This window comes from Panicum hallii, chromosome 1, assembly GCF_002211085.1.
Source record: "Panicum hallii strain FIL2 chromosome 1, PHallii_v3.1, whole genome shotgun sequence".
Lineage (NCBI taxonomy): Eukaryota > Viridiplantae > Streptophyta > Magnoliopsida > Poales > Poaceae > Panicum > Panicum hallii.
In genome coordinates this window covers 30724675-30743567 of record NC_038042.1, presented here as the reverse complement: position 1 = coordinate 30743567, position 18893 = coordinate 30724675, and the positions used below count along the sequence as shown (strand labels likewise).

General features: G+C 55.7%; 1 protein-coding gene across 1 annotated transcript; it reads left to right on the top strand.

Moving 5' to 3' along the window:
* Nucleotides 1-715: 715 nt before the first annotated feature.
* LOC112872930 (MACPF domain-containing protein At4g24290-like) lies at nucleotides 716-5915 on the top strand. Its single transcript, XM_025935967.1, has 7 exons — nucleotides 716-1188; nucleotides 3058-3296; nucleotides 3789-3981; nucleotides 4068-4148; nucleotides 4236-4419; nucleotides 4561-4727; nucleotides 4907-5915. Exons 1-7 carry the CDS (start codon nucleotides 949-951, stop codon nucleotides 5639-5641), a joined length of 1839 nt encoding a protein of 612 aa, XP_025791752.1. The 5' UTR covers nucleotides 716-948; the 3' UTR covers nucleotides 5642-5915.
* The last annotated feature ends 12978 nt before the right edge of the window (nucleotides 5916-18893 follow it).

Here is an 18893-nt window from a genome sequence, read left to right as displayed (position 1 = left end):
AAGTGCATCATCACCTACGTATGGCACACATACCATTGCTAGGAATAATAAACTAGGACAACATTGCTCCATGCAACCATTTCACGTATCCAAGGGTCTGTTTGAAAGGGCTCCTTTTGAGAAAGAACTGTTCATTGTTTATTGGAGTTAGTTTTCTCTCTTCTCTCCCCCTCCTTCCTCCTGGCTCCATGAGAGGAGGGAGAGGAGAGAGAAAACCGGCTCCGATGATGAATACTGCCTTGTTAGGAGAAGCCGGAGCTGGCCGGAGACCCTCCCAAATAAGCTCTAAATGCACAGATCTAGGGTTCCCATCTAACGGTAAAGTGGAAAAATACTACTAGTTTTGACGTCTCAGTCTAGACCGTCGGATCCGTAGATCATGTTTATTGATAATAAAAGTAAACTTAAAATAATATCTAATCTATATACGTACAAGACTACAAGGCCTTGTACAGTTGTTGTATAGGTAGCCCTCAACCCAAGCAGCAAGCAGGCAAATAATCCATCCTTCCCGCGCTGGACCGCAGGCGTCCGCCGAGGACCGCGACGACCTCGCGGCTGTGGCGGCAAAAACCGCGCAGATCATTCGACGGCGGACCGCCGATCCGTCCGCCCCCGCGCGGCTTTTTTATTTCATCCCCGGCCCGGCACAGTTGCATTGCGTTGCATTCTCCTCTTGGCTTCCTTCCCGCTTCCCCCCCTACCCTCGCGGGCCCCACGTGCCGCATTCCCACCAAACCCCCCTCCCTCCCTCCTCCCCTTCCTTCCTCCGACCTTTCCATAGTCAAACCTTCCTTGTTCATCTTCTCCTCGTCCTCCTCCCCTCGTCCCTTGAAGAGAGGCATGCGCGCGGGCGGTGGTTGCGCGCTCCGCCACCGTCCGTAGTAGCCGCGACCGCGAGGCGGTTCCTCGAAGAAGAAGAAAAAGAGGCGCGCGACGGCAGACGGAATGGAAGTCGGAGAGGAGGCGGTGCGGGCGCTGGGCGCGGGGTTCGACCTCACGTCCGACTTCCGCCTGCGCTTCGCCAAGGCCGGCGCGGGGCGGCGCCTGGTGGAGCTCGGCGGGGAGACCAGGGACGTGCCGCTCCCGGGCGGCGCCGGGGCCACGCTCCGCGGGGTGCCGCTCGACGTCGGCGTCGACAAGGGCGACCGCATCCGCTTCCGCTCCGACGTGCTCGAGTTCAACCAGGTACGTGCTACGCCCTCCTACCGCTTTCTCCTGCTCGGTTCCGGGGGGCGAGGCCGGCAGCGCCGCGGCCTTCCCCTGTTCGGCTCCCGGCTTGCTGTGATGCGGCGATTGGTCGGGGACTTTGAGGGATCAGATGGGGGGCGGGGGTTGGAATTGGATTCATGCGTTTGGTCTCTCGTTCTTGGCCTGTTGCGTTGCGTCGGCAAAGACTGCGAGCCTGGGGCGGTCGGATTGGAGGCCCCGCCCCCCAACTTGGACAAATCGTGCCGTGTTCACCTTCTCGCGGCTCGGCTCCGTCGGATTGCGACGGAAAAACGTCGCGTTTCTTGTTCTTTGTTTGATTGCTTCAAAAATTGCCCATTTTGCTGTGGAAAGAATGAAAGATCTCTCTGTCTTTGAACTCTTCCATGTTCTTTTTCATACAAAAAAAAACTAGCTTGGCTGATGACGCGGATCGAATGACAGTTCAGAGCAAGGATTCCTTCCGTATCATCTTTTCTCGTCCGCGAAATCGGTCAGTCAAAACTAATCCCAGTCCTGTGCTTAAAGCCGAATCATCATCACAGCAACACAGTTCAAGAAGCGACACCTCGCTCCTTTTCCGTTGCGTGGGGGCACAAATTCGATTCCTTCTGCCGCATTCCATTTCCGCCGGGGTCAGTCGGTAGTCCCCACCAACCGCGTAAACTTTCATTGCGGGCATCAGCAGGAACTGGGCTCCCATTCATTAACGCCGGAGAATGTCCAGCTTCCTGGTGTGATCATCCCATCCCATCTCATCCCATCCCTTTTGCTGCGAGCCTGACGCGGTGATGCCTACGGCCTACCGGAGTTGAACGGGCACCTGCATCGGCTGACTGCCTGCCTGACTTCCCTTCATCGTGGCCTTGATCTGGCAGCAATTAATTCCTGCACTAATCGTTCAACGATCCAGTCCGGTGTGCGTTACATCGTGCTGATGTGCGATTAGGACTCCCGTGCCGTGCCCCATTCCAAAAAATACTGGTGGTACCCATGGCTCCTGGTGGGGTTTTCAGCCTCTCTGGGCTGGCACAAGTACAACTCTGTATCATTATTGATATCCTGGCCTTTTCAGCTGTAGGATTACGCTTTACGCGCCAGCGATGTATGATGTATCAGTGAGATCTTTTGGACAAAATTTGCACAAAATATGAAACCACTCCTGCGAGAAATCATTTATGTTCTTTTAAGTAGTGCAGCTGGATAGGTTGCACTGCTGGAGTTGTTGCTCACTGAAGTTCAGCAAGATAGCAAATGATGCGCAACCCCGTGGCAGAGGAAAAGTTAGCAGCCCTGTCATGGAAGCTGGTACATACTATGATATAAAAGCATCGTGGGTCTTTTGTAGGTGGTTTCAGACAACAACTGGTCTTAGATGTATTTCCAATGCACGACTGCAGCATGCCATTGGACCATGTGGCCCGTTAAAATGTGTAGAACCTTCTTGCTTTTCAAGGTGAAAAGCAGCTTTAGTTGATGGCTTAGTTGGCTTGGGTCATTCGCTTATGAGTCAAGACCACAACTAGGATATAATCTCTCTGGTTAGTGCTTTAACATCCGTTGCCTTTTTTCTGATAATTCTGACTCTCAAGTGTCTTGTATTTGGTGCTGTTCAACAATGTACTCTGTTTATGCTAATTTGACGTTGCCTTTTTATTTTCCCTTCTAAAAGTTGTTTAATGTCTTGGGTTATGGTATTGAAAATCTGCTCCTCTTAGTTTTTGGACTAAAAAAAGGTTTGACAGTGAAAGCCATCTGCTGTTATTTCTACATTATGACTTCAGCTGTTGAACTCCATCTGCAAATGTTTACAATCTATGCTGATCACATTCTAATTTTCTTGACTAGATGTCAGAATTACTTAATCAGAAATCTTCAGTCCAAGGGAAAGTTCCTTCAGGCTATTTTAATGCCCTTTATGAACTAAGTGGAGCATGGTTGACTGATGCCAGAGAAACTAAGCATCTAGCATTTGACGGATATTTCATTTCCTTGTACAACCTGCACCTAAAAGCTTCTCCGTTAGTTCTTCGAGATGAAGTCAAAAAGGCTGTTCCATCCAAGTGGGATCCTGTTGCATTAGCCTGGTAAGACAATCTGTTAGCTGACTCATAATTGATTAGATCTTTTACTCAAAGTTAATTAGATCTTCTCTGATGCATTCGAATGATATGATTGGCTGATGTTCTTATCATTGCAATCTGAGATTTTTCCCTTTCATTTTCATTAGTATGATGATGTACTCTTAAATTCAGTCTTATCCATTCAGAGCTTTGATTTTTTATATATAGATATAAGATATGAATCAACCAATGAAAGATGTTTATTACAAGTAAATAATTGCTACATGCTGGAGATGCTCGCTTATATATAATTTCAGATCAGTTTTTATTTTCTAAACTTCGTGTTTTTTTGTTTAATTGCATTATCTTGTCTGTTGTTATGGTTTGGTTACACCAACCATGGAACATGGGTCATATACTGATACATTGTTCTTGATTAGGAAGCTATTTAACTATAGATTGTTCTTATGGCGCTTTCTGCTTTCTAACAATTAAGCGTGATCTGGTGAATGTCAGGTTTATCAAAACTTATGGGACACATATAATTATTGAAATGGCAATCGGAGGTCAGGATGTTATATGTGTTAAACAAAGTCATTCCTCAACCGTTTCAACTGCTGATTTAAAGCTGCATATGGAGGATCTTGGTGATTTTTTATTTTCTGATGGGAAGGGCCACTCCCCAATACATCGCAAGACAAAGAGCAAGGTATAAATGCTTCTACCTCTGGTTCATGTTGACATGTTCTTGTGTATTGGAAAAAAATTTAGCTAATCTGATTCATTTCAATACAGGTGCCTGATGTTTTTGTCAGAATAGTGCAGCAACCTAATAACCTGCACCTCTCTAGCTACTCTGAAACATCAACCAAGGATGTAAGTATTTCTTATAACTTAGTGTCAATTTGCTGCCTCTTGATATCGAGATCGAGACATAAGTCATATATCTGATATTCCAAACAGGGCCTGACAGTTACATGTTCAAAGAGGGGAGGAGAAGTATACATACAAAACCACTCCAAATGGCTGCAAACAGTGCCAAAGAAACCTGATGCTATTATGTTCAAATTTGTCCCTATCACTTCTCTTCTTACTGGTATTCCTGGTAGTGGTTACCTCAGCCATGCCATCAATTTATATCTTCGCTGTAAGCCCTGAAAACAAATCTTTTTCATAGAATTATGTTACACGCTGTTTACTTTGTTTCAGATTAACTGTCTTTTAAACGAAACATCTTGGTTAGGATGCTATTTACCTGATTTAGTTCTTTTACTGTTTGTCCTCCCAGATAAACCTGATCTTCAAGACTTGCAATATTTCTTGGAGTTTCAAGTGCCTCTACAATGGGCACCTATGTTCAATGAGCTTGTCCTTGGGCCTCAAAAGAGAAAAGGGTCCTACCCTTCCATGCAGTTCAGATTTCTCGGTCCCAAACTCCATGTTAGCACCTCTCAGGTACCAGCAATGTTATGCATTTTAGATTTAGAGGTCTCTACCTGCTCTTTTATTCATTGTTGCTAACCGAAAATTTTAACCTCTGAGGAAGAACCATTTTTCTTGCTAAGAATTACTTCCCTTCAGTGAAGTCAAAGTTTCCATCTATTGACATGTAAACTCTCTTTTGTTGCTTCAAGGTGTCTAGTTCTCAGAAACCCATAGTTGGCCTACGGCTATACCTGGAGGGCAGGAAGTGCAACCGGCTGGCCATCCATGTCCAGCACCTGTCAAGTGCCCCAAGCATGCTGGTTGACTCCATGGCATCTTCAATGTCAGAGTGGCGCGAATCTGAAGACACCGACCCAGGCTACATCGAAGCCATCCAGTGGAAGAACTACTCGTGCGTCTGCACCTCTGCCGTCAAGTACAACCCGGAGTGGCACAAGCGAGCCCCGGGCGGCGTCTTCGTCATCACCGGCGCCCAGCTGGTCACCAAGGGGACCTGGTCCAAGAAGGTCCTCCATCTCCGCCTCCTTTACACCCACATCCCCAACTGCACCATCCAGAGGACCGAGTGGACGAGGGCTCCGGCGGCGTCCCAGAAGGGGAGCTTCCTGACGACCATCAGCACGACCCTGAGCTCCCCCTTCACGCAGCGCGATGCCCACCAGCACGCGCCGAGGCACGAGCCGGCGCAGCTCAACTCCGGCGTCTACCCCGACGGGCCGCCGGTGCCGCTCCGGTCCCGGAAGCTCCTCAAGTTCGTGGACATGTCGGAGGTTGTGAAGGGCCCGCACGACGTCCCGGGGCACTGGTTGGTGATCGCCGCGAAGCTCGTGAAGGAGGGAGGGAAGATCGGGCTCCACGTGAAGTTCGCGCTGCTGGGCTATGATGGGCAGCAGTCGTCGCAGGGTGACAGCTTCGCGAGCTGAGCTGAGCTGATCTTCGTACATAACAACAGTGGCTGGCTGATCTTTGTAGATTGCAGGGTTTTGGGAGCAGCGGCATTAGCATAAGGATTTGTTATTGATTATTTTTCCTTTTTGGTCGATAGGAAGTGTACAGAAGCAGATAATAAACCAATCAGCTATGTTGACAAGCTCCATGGATTTTTGTGCATTGTAACTAGGGTCGGTACTCGGTAGTTGTAAATTACTAAGAGAGAAAAATCATTATCTGCTGAGCCATGTACCCTCCTTGTTACAAGATCAAGAGCTTTGTCATTCAATCAAGGAAAAATGAGAAACAAAAACACAGAACAAAAAACCATCTCCAAGAAAAAATTGACGCAGGATAAATGATCTAAAGTAAAATATAATTTACAAGGTAGGGAGTAGAAAAATAGTATATCAGATAAAAATTGAACATAAGAGATTAAGATCCTTGCTTTCCACTGACAGCCAAATCAACAAGACTAGGATGCTAAAGGGCAACCATCAGTGGCGAATCTAGAATTTCCTTTTTGGATGGTCCAATAGAACACTTTTTTTAAAAATATTTTAGTGAATAAGTCAATTTTAACTTACAAAAATATAATTTCTCACAATTCACCTTCTCAATTCAACTATCAATTGTTGGACATAAGAAAATAATTATTAGCTATTTTTACTACTAGTAATAATGAGGACAAATATGAAAAAACTAGAGGACTAGGGGATGATGATAGGGGACTCTCTCCCCCACGGATAGAGAAGCAAGTGGTTCCGGAAGTCTTTGCCTTCTTTGATATAAGAATTTATGTAGAATTCCTATATACCTATTTGGACTAAAGGATTTAAACTCTATGAAACTCATGTGATTTCCTTTGGGCTGCATGAATTTATAGGAAGTTCTGGAGGAAATCTAAGACATGGAAACATTCATCTATGCCTATACTTCTTGAATTCCTATGGTTTTTCTGTGACTTTCATCCAAATAGCTGCGCAAATTTTTTCTCTAAAAGGATTGCCGTGCTATGCAACTTACACTTCTTTCTTTCAGTCAAAAAGACTTGCATTTCTTCCTTTGCCTAGGTTTTGAGTATCTTATATTATATATAAAGAGGCCTTAAACTGAAAACTAAGCTGTCGGAGGAATTCTCCAGCTGGGTGGCGGAAAGCACCCGCCTAATCCTAATTAAGGATGGGTTTGGAGGAGACTTAGGAGTGCTCGATCGGTGGACCGATGAACGCAGGAAGGACACCAAAATTTAGAGTGGTTCGGGTCGCCGGAGCGTAATACCCTACGTCCACTTTGGCGTTGTGTTGATTGTGTAAGCCCTGGATGGAGAGCAGCGAGAGCTCGTGAGTATGAACCTAGTGTGTCTGAAAAACTTGTCTTCTAACGAGTACACTCTCCCTTTTATAGTCCAAGAGGAGTGCTCACACTGTGCGGGACCCCGACAGGTGGGTCCGGCCAGCAGGGACCTATTCTAAGTGATACGGAGTCTCCATCTCCAGCTCCCCGTTGTAGCCTTCACGGTTGGGGAGATAGCGTGCGTATCCACAACCTGGATATGGTCGTGTGCTGTCCTGCAGGCACAATGACCGCTGTCAGTGTTACCCAACAGTGGTGCTGTGCTGCCACTATTGAGCGCGATTCTGACAGGCAAGGCGGCCGTGTTGACCCGCCGCGCCGATGCCTCCACGCGCTCTATAGTAGCGCACGCTTTGGCTCTCTGTTTACAGGCCATCATCACGCTGCGCGCTGCGTCGTGACGGGACTGCACGCTGCTGTCGCATAGAACACGGTGACACGACGCACCGCCTTGGAAACAGGTGAGCTTACCGTGGTGTCAGTCTACCTGCCCCGTCTGTCAGGGGCAGGCCACTCTTTTTGACTTGGGGGCACCCGGCCCAGCTACCGCATTAAACGCTGGTAGGTGGGCTGAAGACCCGCGAAGGGCCTTCTGCCACACGCACATAGCAGGGCCAGCCCCGCTCCCTCCGCAGGGGCGGCACGTGGCGGCACCGGACCCCTCCCTAGAGGGAGGGGGGTCCGGGCCCCCGAGGCCGGTTGGAGCGGTCAGGCCCATGATGGACCGGCCATCACACGCGGCGGCCCCGGACCTCCCTGGGGAGTCCAGGTCCGCGGCGACCACCCGGGTGCTCCCTTGCCCTACGTGGCATGCGGAGGCCCCGGACCACAGAGAGCTCGGGGAGGGTCCGGAGACCACAGTCCCAGCTGTCAGACCCGGGCCGTATGCCACGTCGCCTAGGGGACGAGGGGGAGATCACGTACGGTGAAACGCTAAGGGCCTGGACACCCTAGTAGGAGGTACCCCCGTCTGTATGTACCGACAGAGGCTCCCGGGCCCACCTCGGGTGAAGAATGAACCCGCAGGTGGGGCTAGTTTCCCAGCATTGCGCCGGGTGGACAGCTCGTTCCACCGAGAAAGGGTATAGATGACCTTTCCCCCAAAGCGGGATCCCCGAGGGGCTCGTCACCCGCCCGCGCCGTGCGCGACAGGCGGTTCAGATTCTTGTCTTATTCGAGCCCGTTCCGCGGCTCGGGCGGTTCGGATTTCGCCTTTTCCCCTTCCATCCCACGGTCACGCCTCTGACCGGCGGGCCCGGGCCCACCGGTCATTGGGTGTGAGAGGAGGGGGCCTGGTGCAGGCAACCGTTCGACTTCTCCTCGGTCGTCGCAGAGCGCCAGAGGGCTACAGCCTTTTGCATAAAAGGCAAGCGCCGAACGGAGCGGCTACCTTTTCGCTCTTGCCACCAACAGACGCCGTAGCGCCCTTTCGCCATCGCAATCCTCCTTACGAACTGCTTCCTTGCGCTCGGCTTCCTTCTCCTCCCTGCTCCCTTGCGATCCATCCTTTGCGACCTCAACATCCATCGTGATGTCTTCACTTCCTTTCCCGCGCTGCTTCCAGAGCTAGGCACAGCTAAACTCTGTGCGCCGCCTTCTTGGATGGTCCGCGCCGGCGCAAGCCGGGAAGATTAGGGCCGGCAAGATCCCCCTCCGCGACCTTGCCGCGGGGGAGTTTGTTCTCTTCAACTCATACATTATGTGCGGGTTGGTCCCTCCGTTCTCCTCCTTCTTCCTCCTACTCCTAGAGGAGTTCGGCCTCCAACTTCAACATCTCACCCCCCACTCCGTTCTCCTCGTGGCGGTTTTCGCCCACTTTATGGAGATGTTCGTGGGGTTGCGCCCCTACACCACCATCTTCCGGCATTTTTATGCCTTGGTCGGGACTGGAAAGGCTAAGCGCGAGATCGGCGCCTATTACTTCCAGCTCCGGCAGGGGGTGGCGAGCTCCTACATCAGCGCCTTCTCCAGCTCCAAGTGGGAGGACTGGCGCGAAGGCTGGGTCATCGCGGAGGCCAACCCCCACGACCGCCTGGAGCTGCTAACGGAGCCCCCCCAAAGCGACCGGAGCACCTGGAAGGCCAAACCGACAATCCCAGCGGAGCTCGACCCGGTCCTGAACCGGATCAAGAAGTTGGCGAAGAGCGGCCTGACATCCATGATGGTGCTGGGCGACTTCCTAAAGCGGCGAATTGCTCCCCTGCAGCAGTGGTCCCGGATGGCCTACATGTACACAGGACTAAATGACTGCTGCAGGATCGCGCGCGGGCCCGGCGGTGACTTCACCAGGGCGGAGCTGGAGGCGGCGCTCCGGGCGATGAGCGGCGATGCGTTCAGCCCAGAGTCCCTGGTCCTCCCGAGCGGGGTCAAGGCCCTGTGCGAGGACCAGGCGCTGCAGACATCTATTCTGGCGTCGATGCCGACCCTAGACGAGGGCGGCCTGGCGGTCCGGCAGTTGGGAGGTGACCCCAACCATGGGCTCCAGATCCCCGGTGCCGCTCCGGATCGCCAGCAACGCTCCAGTGAAGGTCTCAGGGAGCCCGGACCCGGAGGTCCGGCTCCCGCGGGGAAAGGGAAAGAGAAGGTGCCGGTGCCGGAGCACCGGCACAGGGACAATGCGGGTGCTGCCCCGGCCCAAAGGGACGACAAGGCCCAGGGGGCGGCGCCCGCTCAGAGCTGCCAGGCCGAAGGGAGCAAGTCCCGGAGGCTCCAGCGTGGCGACGGCTCCTTGGTTGGGGAGCCGGCGCCCAAGCGCCAGAAGACGGCGGGGGCGGAGGAGCGGAGCGGAGCTCCACCACCTCCGCCGCAACGCCAGCAGCCGGAGAGGAGACCGGAGGAGGCGCAGCGGCCTTCTCCAAGGCAGCAGACTCCTCCACCACCACCGCCGACCCGGAGTCCAGCGGCGCCACCACCACCAACCGACCCCAGGCCGCAGACCCCACCACCGCTGCCAGAAGCACCGGCGGCCGGGGACACCCACCAGGGTCCGGGGGGTCCTCGGCAAGGAGGAAGATCCCCACAGCCGCCCGGGGCAGATGGGAGTGGTACGACTTCCTGTGAGTAGTCTTCCTAAAGCTTTTCGTTATCCCTTTTATCTTTTGGGCCTTGACCATATCGGTGATACGGCAGGCCCCAATCTTCTGAGGCGCCAATCGGGGGATCCGGCCCCCAGCCAGCGCCGGAGTCCTCGGCGTCAGCTCCAGTAGGGTCCCCGCCTGGGACCACTCCGGAAGCCACCGGACCTAGCGGCCCGGAGCAGGAGGCCACCACAGCGCCACAACCCAAAGCCGCCCCCGAGGAGGAGACAGCCAGGCCCGCAGCAACGACTGAGGCGTTCGCAGCCGCGCCGGGTGCCGAGGCCGGGCCCTCTCTAGCTGAACTAGCAGCAGAGGGGGCCACTGCCGCGGCGGAGGCTGCTTCGCCGGGGACAGCGGAGGCAGCGGCACCGGAGGCTGCCGAGGTTACCAGCGCCGCTGCCCCGCCAGCGGAGGGGGAAGAACCGGAGGTGGTGCTAGGAAGGCCCCTCCTCCCGAGCACAGCGGAGATCCCCCTCCCCCGGCTCCTAGCCAAATGCCAGCAGGCTCAGGAGGAGCTGGAGGCTGGTATTCGCCGAGAGTGGGAGAAGCTGGATGCGGAGCGCTTCCGGCTCTCCGACTGGGAGCGCCGCCTGGGGGACCGCATCAAGTCCGCCACCGCCCGCCACGCTGAAGAGCGCGCCAAGCTCGTACTGGAGCACGAGCTCCTGCGAGAGCAGCTGCAAGAGGCACACGAACGGGAGGCAGCAGCGCTCCAGCAGGAGAAGGCGGCCACACGGCGGGAAGCGGTAGCCCTTGCGCAGCAGATCGCGGCGGAGGAGAAGATGGTGACGACGATCGAGAAGGAGCAGGCCGCCCTGGAGCTGGCCAACCAGGCCAAGAAGGCGGCAGCAGCGGCGGAGGCGCACGAGGCCACCCTCGCAGAGGTGGCGGCAACCCGCGAAGCAGAGATGGTGTCCCGGCTCCAAGAACTCCAGAAGCGGGAAGACGCCGTGGAGGAGGAGCTGGCAGCCGGGACACGGAGGCTCCAGGAGCGGGAAGCAGCCCTCCGGGAGAGGGAGGCCAAGGTGGAGGAGCTCCTGGCGGAGCGGAGCGCCAGCATCGACCGGATCTCAAGATGGATCGGCGCAGTGAACCCTCTGCTAGAAGCACTCGGAGCCAACCCCATCCGGGTGTGGGGGGCCCCTTCACCACTTGGCGCTGCCCTCCAGGTCCTGGACTCCACCGCCGAGCGGCTGCGGGACGTGGAGGCCAGCATCCAGGACCTCCTGGAGACGGAAGGGCGTGTAGTTGCCCGGGGGATGGCGGAGTACATTCTCACCAGCTTTCAAAGCCACGACCCCGCCTTCCAGCTGACTCCAGTTCTGGTCGGACCTCTCCGGGCAACGGCAGCCGCTGCGCGGGAAGGAGTCCAGGAGGCAGCGGACATGGTCACGGCACGCGTCCGACATCGCCCAGAACCTGCACAGAGCGGGGGTGCTTCCGGGACACCAGATCAATAGTTCTAGAATCTTTTTGTAATATAACTTTTGTTATTGTAAGATAACTTCGTAATGTTGTGCATGTTTTTTGCGAAAAACTTATCTGTTTTCCTGGTTGTCAATCTTTAAGGTGTTCCTGAGTACACCGAGGTCCCGTGCGTGTTCCTGAGTACACCGAGGTCCCATGGCCCCCTGGGAGGTAGTCGCGATAGGTCGGGACTAGCTGCCATAAAATCGAGGTCCTGCACGTAACTTAGATCAACGCTTAGTAGACGTCCCCACAAGGTCCTGGTCCGGCCAACGAAGGCCTACTGAGTTGCGTAACGAGTGAGAGCACCGGGGCCATAGTTCGGGAATCTAAGGGGTCCCGGCCCCCGGGTCCATTGTTCGAGGTGCAACGGTACTCATCCTAGGGGGGCGGGGCGTGTAGGCTTAGGGTACGGAACCAGGCTAAGCGGCTACACAGCCCTGGACCCCGACAAAGAATAAGCACGTCTCCCTGAAGCCAGTTCCCAGGTGTCCGGTTCCTTTTCTTCCGCGAGACGGGGGTCCCAGGCAGAGACATAGTGTATCAACTTAGATAGGACCTTCGATACGACACAGACATGAAAAACCACGTGGGGGGTTAGCGCAACGGGAAACAAGGAATAAACAGAACTGCATAGATTTCAAGGACACACTGAGAAACAAATTTTTCCTTAGCGAATTGGTACAGGAGAATTGTGCAATGTACGCCAGGGGCCGGGTTTACGAGGGCGGACCTCTACCGCCCTGGTCCGCACGTTGATGCTACCAATTACAAAGAAAAAATTTCCTCTCAACCAGGTCCTAGGGATAGAACTTATAGAGGTCCTCAATGTTCCATGGATTGGGTAGTTGCATACCATCCTCCGTAGCCAAACGAACAGATCCGGGTCGGCACACCTTTGTCACCTTGAAGGGCCCCTCCCAACTGGGGGAGAGCTTGTGCAGGCCCTCTCGGTTTAGAATTCGCCTTAAGACTAGGTCCCCGACCCGGAGCACCCTACTGCGCACGAACCGCTGGTGGTAGCGCCGGAGCGCTTGGTTGTATCGTGCATTTCGGACTGCAGCTCGCCATCTTCGCTCGTCGACGAGGTCCACGTCTTGGCGACGCTGCTGTTCCTGCAAGTTCTCATCAAAAGACTGGACTCGTAGAGAGCCCATGGTGATCTCCTGGGGAAGGCACGCTTCGGCCCCGTAGACCAAGAAGAATGGGGTTTCCCCTATTGCCCGGCTGGGTGTGGTCCGATTCCCCCACAGCACACTCAGAAGCTCGTCAATCCACCTTGCGCCATGTTTCTCAAGATCGCAGTAGGTTCGGATCTTGAGTCCTCTGAGGATCTCAGCATTAGCCTGCTCAACTTGGCCATTGCTCCTGGGGTGCGCCACTGAGACGAAACAGAGCTGGATGCCAATGTCCTCGCAGTACTCCTGGAAGTATTGGCTCGTGAACTGAGTCCCATTGTCGGTGATGACCCGGTTCGGGACCCCGAACCGGCACACAATTGACCTGAGGAAAGCGGTTGCTGATGCCTTGGTGATGTTGACCACTGGGGTTGCCTCCGGCCATTTGGTGAATTTGTCAATGGCGATATAGAGATACCAGTACTCGCCGACGGACCTAGGGAAAGGTCCCAAAATATCCAGCCCCCATACGGCAAAGGGCCAAGAGGGAGGAATCATCTGCAGCGCCTGAGCTGGAGTGTGTATCTGCTTCGCATGGAACTGGCATGCTTTGCAGGACCTTACCAGCTCAGCTGCATCCTGGAGCGCTGTCGGCCAATAAAAGCCATGCCGGAAGGCTTTACCAACCAGCGTGCGGGATGAAGAATGACTTCGCACTCGCCTCCATGGATCTCCACGAGCAAGTCGCGGCCCTCTTCCTGGGTAATGCACCACATGAGGATGCCGTTGGCGCCACGGCGGTAGAGATCCCCTTCTACCATCGTGTATCGCTTAGCCATCCGGACTATGCGCTCAGCAGATGCTTGGTCTTCAGGAAGGAAATTATCCTTCAGGTAGTCCCGGACCTTAGAGATCCATACATCGGGACCTTCCTGAGAATTTGGGCGTGGCTCCCTGAGGTCTTCGGGACCCTCGAGGGAGCACACGACCCTTGGCGGACTCCACGGATGGAGCACCGCCGGGACCGCTAGTTTCGAGGTGCTAGTCCGACCCCCTTCGCCCAGGTCGGCAGGCTGGGCGGAAGGCTTCAGCAGGCGTCTCTGGAAGATGCCCTCAGGCACGGGTGCCTGAGTCGATGCGCTCGCGGAGAGAGCATCAGCTGCTGAATTGCCCTCGCGTGGAACGTGTTGCAGTTCCAGCACATCGAAGTCCTTCTCTAGCCTCTTCATGTGAATGAGGTAGGCTGCGAGCTGGGGATTGTTACAGCAACACTCCCCCCGGACTTGCCTGATGACAAGTTGGGAGTCCCCTTTGACCAGGAGCTCCCGGACCCCCAAGGATAGAGCCGCCGTGAGTCCGAAGATCAAGGCCTCGTACTCCGCTATGTTGTTGGTGGCCTCAAAATCGAGATGCACCATGTACTTTAACTGCTCGCCGTGCGGGTCGATGAGGACCACGCCAACCCCTGCCCTCTTGCTACGGGCAGACCCGTCAAAGAAGAGGGTCCAGTGGGGTCCGGTGAACACCGGAGCCCTGACCTCCTGACGTGGGGGATCCGAGCCATCACCCGGACCCCTAGGGACGCTTGGTGATGGCGTCCATTCTGCGACGAAGTCAGCAAAAACCTGACTCTTGACAGCATGGCGTGGCTGGAAGTCGAGCTGGAAACCAGCGAGCTCAGCTGCCCACTTGGCGATGTTGCCTGTGGCGTTGGAATTGTGGAGGATGGCCCTCAATGGGTAGGAGGTTACTACCACAATCTCGTGGGCCTGGAAGTAGTGGCGGAGTTTCCTGGACGCAACAAGTATAGCATAAAGAAACTTATGCGTTTCAGGATACCTGGCCTTTGCCTCATGGAGGACCTCACTGACATAGTAGACCGGCTTCTTGACGGTCCTGACTTTGCTAGGAGGACTGGATCCTTCTGTTTGAGCTGGGGACCCGGCGGAACCTGAGCTGCCTAGTGCTTCTCCGGGTCGGGACCCGGCCGAACCCTCCGAAGTAGGGCCGGTTGCTGGAGCGGTGGAGGCCGGACCTCCTTCTCCTGCAGGGGGGTCCACTGGGGCCCCCTGCGGGAGATGCTCAGGCCTCTCCGTGACCAGCACCATGCTGATCACCTCGGCCGTCGCTGCAAGATAGAGAAACAGTGTCTCCCCTGGGTCCGGTGCGACCAGGACCGGCAAGGAGGTAAGGTACTGCTTCATCTCCTGGAAGGCATGTTCTGCCTCTTCAGTCCATGAGAATGGACCGGACCCCCTCATCAGGTTGAAGAAGGGAAGTGCCCTCTCCGCCAACCTGGAGATGAAGCGGCTGAGGGCTGCAAGGGACCCCGTCAACCTCTGGACATCCTAGGGGGTCTCATTGCCTCGATTGCCCGGATCTTATCCGGGTTGGCCTCGATCCCCCGGTGGGAGACCAGGAAACCAAGGAGCTTTCCGGCCGAAATGCCGAAAATGCATTTCTCAGGGTTAAGCTTGGTGGAGGTCGCCCGTAGCTTGTCAAAGACTTGAGCTAAATTTTCTAGGAGAGAATTTGATTCCCTAGTTTTGACAACGATGTCATCAACATACACCTCAACTATTTCTCTAACCAAATCACCTAAAGTGATGTTCATTGCTCGAGCAAAGGTGGGTAGGGCATTAAGCAATCCATAAGGCATTACTATATAACAATAAAGACCATCCACTGTTACAAAAGCCGTATGCTTCCTATTATCCTGAGCCATTTTGATTTGGTGAAAACCAGAGTAGGCATCTATGAAGGACAGCAAATCACACCCGGAGGTGGAGTCTACAATTTGGTCTATGCGGGGAAGTGGATAAGGGTCTTTTGGACATGCCTTATTAAGATTGGTGTAGTCGATGCACATCCGAAGCTTCCCGTTTGCCTTGGGGACCACAACAGGGTTGGCCAACCACACTGGGTGGTAGACCTGCTCAATGACGCCAGCCTGCAGCAGCTTGCGGACCTCTTCACGGATGAAGTTTTGCCGCTCGATGGACTGCTTGCGTGGCTTCTGCCGGACCGGCCTGGCGTCTGGGTGGATCTTCAGATGGTGCTCAATCACCTCCCTAGGGATCCCGGGCATCTGCGACGGCTCCCAGGCGAACACATCGACATTTGCCCGAAGGAAGGTGATGAGCGCGCTTTCCTATTTCTCTCCCAGATTCCCACCGATGCGGGTGGTCTGGGAGGTCTCCGCTCCGACCTGGACGGTCTTCACGGGTACATCATTTTTGTCAGACAGACGAACCTTGGGTGCCTTGGCCAGGGCCTTGGCACGCGAGGTGGAGGGGTCGGACCCCTGGACGCTAGCTGCAGGGGCGAGCCCTGTTGCCAGCGCATGGAGCTTCTCGACCGCTACGACAGCAGCGGCTCGGTCGCTCTGGACGGTGAGGACGCCTGCCGGAGAAGGCATCTTCAGAACCAAATACCCGTAATGGGCAATGGCCATGAACCGGTACAGGGCCGGTCTGCCGATGATGGCGTTGAATGGGAGGTTGACCTCCGGAGCCTCGAACTGACCTCCGCAGCCTCGAACTGTACGTTCTCGGTGCGGAAGTTGTCCTCCGTCCCAAATGTAACCGGTAGGGTGATGGTCCCTACCGGGTACATCAGGTCTGGGCCCACTCCGGAGAATGGGCGCGTAGGAATCAGCTTGGACTCCGGGATTTGCAGGTGCTTGAACGCTGCATAGCTGATGATGCTGAGGCCTGCGCCTCCGTCAATCAGTACGTGGTGGAGGCGGACATTGGAGATGGTGGGTGCCATGACAAGCGGCAGCACACCAGCGCCCGCCATGTTCTCGGGGCAGTCCAACGGCCCGAAGGAGATGGTGGTATTCTTCCATCGCTGGTGCGGCGCCGCTTTCGGCGTCGCCGGCTTCATCGAGAGGACCTCTCGGCGGAGGGTCTTGACGTCCCGCTGAGAGACGAGCTCCGAGCTGCCGCCGTACATCACGTACAGCTTCTTGCGGCGCTCGTCTCCACCAGACTCGGAGTCAGACTGGTGGAAGAGACCCTTGAGGTCTTTGTTGGGGGTTTGGTACCCCAACTCCCTCTCTGCGGCGGCGGCATCGGCGTCGGAGACCTTCTCCTTGCCGGACCACCGTGGAGGGGAGGTGCCTTCCCTTGAGGCTTGGTCACGCCTCTTGCTGAGGCGCTCCGCGAGCTTCTGGATCTCGCGGCACTCGGTGGCGCTGTGGCGAGCCCCAGGGTGGACAGGGCACAACCCGGGGTCGGTGCGCTGCTGCCGCGGGCGCTTGCCACGGGGGTTTTGGCCGCCGGTTGTTGCCGCAGCAATGGCCGGTCCCCCGATCCGTGACTTGTCAAAGCCACGGGTCTTCTTGTTCTTTTTCTTGCCACTGCCAGGGGCAGCGACACTGGGCCCACTCGTCTGAGCGGGACCTGCCTGAGTTGCGGAGTGCCATGCACGACCCTCCGCTGCCCTGGCGCATTTGTCCGCCAAGGCGAACAAGGTGGTGACGGTTTCCACCTGGTGGGTCGCCAGCTTCTCCAGCATCTTCTCATCACGGACCCCCTATCAGAAAGCCGTGACAATGGACGCGTCAGAGATACGCAGAATCATTCCACGTACCTTGGTGAAACGAGAGATGAAGGCCCGGAGGGTTTCTCCGGGTTGCTGCCTCACTGCGTGGAGGTGGGCCTCCACGCCATGCTGCTGGTACGCACTGGCAAAGTTTGCCGTGAACTGTGCGAACAGCTCCCCCCATGATCGGATAGATCCCGGAGTAAGGTTCATGAGCCAGGTCCGGGCTGGCCCGGTCAAGGCTACATGGAAGTAACTTGCCATGACGGCGTCGTTACCTCCAGCCGCCGTGATGGCGGTGATGTAGACCTGCAGGAATTCCGATGGGTTGGAAGACCCGTCATACTTCTCCGGCAGGTGTGGCCGAAACTTGGACGGCCAGGCCACCGCGCGAAGGTGATCTGCGAGCGCGGCGCAGCCCGCCCCGGACACCGGCGCCTGGACAGGTTCCTGCGGGGCCGGAACCACCGCCGCGAATTCAGCATTGAGGTCGCGACCCTCGATACTGAGCCGGCGACCACGCGCCCGCTCGATGGAGACACGGGGGTCCTCTCCCGCACGTCTGCGGTTGAGCTCCGCCCGAAGGTCTTCGGTTCGTGCACTCCTCACTGACGGCGAGTGCACAGATCCGGATGCGCCGCACTGACGACGGCGTTGCCTGGAGGCAGACCCCCCCCGCTGAACATGGGGAAGCCTGTGCCAGGTTGAGGAGGCGGTCGACGTCGTCACGCCATTGCCTCTGGGCGTCGGGCGAGGCCGCCTCGCCAGGGGGATTGCGGAGCAACTCCCTGGCTGCCATGAGCGGCCCATTTGGTGCGGGCACCGATTGGGCCTCTGAGGCCCGCGCTGCAGCGTGCTGCGGAGCTGCTCGCGCCGCCCTGGATGTTGGGCGACGGGAAACATGTGGCGTCGTGGACGCCACCTCCTCGCCCAACAGGAGGTCGTTGTGACCATCTTCCTGCGCCATAGAGGTCGTGAAGGTCGACCGAGCGCGAACCAAACCTAAGCCCCATACCTGGCGCGCCAAATTTCGGAGGAATTCTCCAGCCGGGTGGCGGAAAGCACCCGCCTAATCCTAATTAAGGATGGATTTGGAGGAGACTTAGGAGCGCTCGATCGGTGGACCGATGAACGCAGGAAGGACACCAAAATTTAGAGTCGTTCGGGCCGCCGGAGCGTAATACCCTACGTCCACTTTGGCGTTGTGTTGATTGTGTAAGCCTTGGATGGAGAGCAGCGAGAGCTCGTGAGTATGAACCTAGTGTGTCTGAAAAACTTATCTTCTAACGAGTACACTCTCCCTTTTATAGTCCAAAGGGAGTGCTCACACTGTGCGGGACCTCGACAGGTGGGTCCGGCCAACAGGGACCTATTCTAAGTGATACGGAGATCTCCATCTCCAGCTCCTCGTTGTAGCCTTCACGGTTGGGGAGATAGCGTGCGTATCCACAACCTGGATATGGTCGTGTGCTGTCCTGCAGGCACAATGACCGCTGTCAGTGTTACCCAACAGTGGTGCTGTGCTGCCACTATTGGGCGCGATTCTGACAGGCGAGGCGGCAGTGTTGACCCGCCGCGCCGATGCCTCCGCGCGCTCTGTAGCAGCGCACGCCTTGGCTCTCTGTTTACAGGCCATCATCACGCTGCGCGCTGCGTCGTGACAGGACTGCACGCTGCTG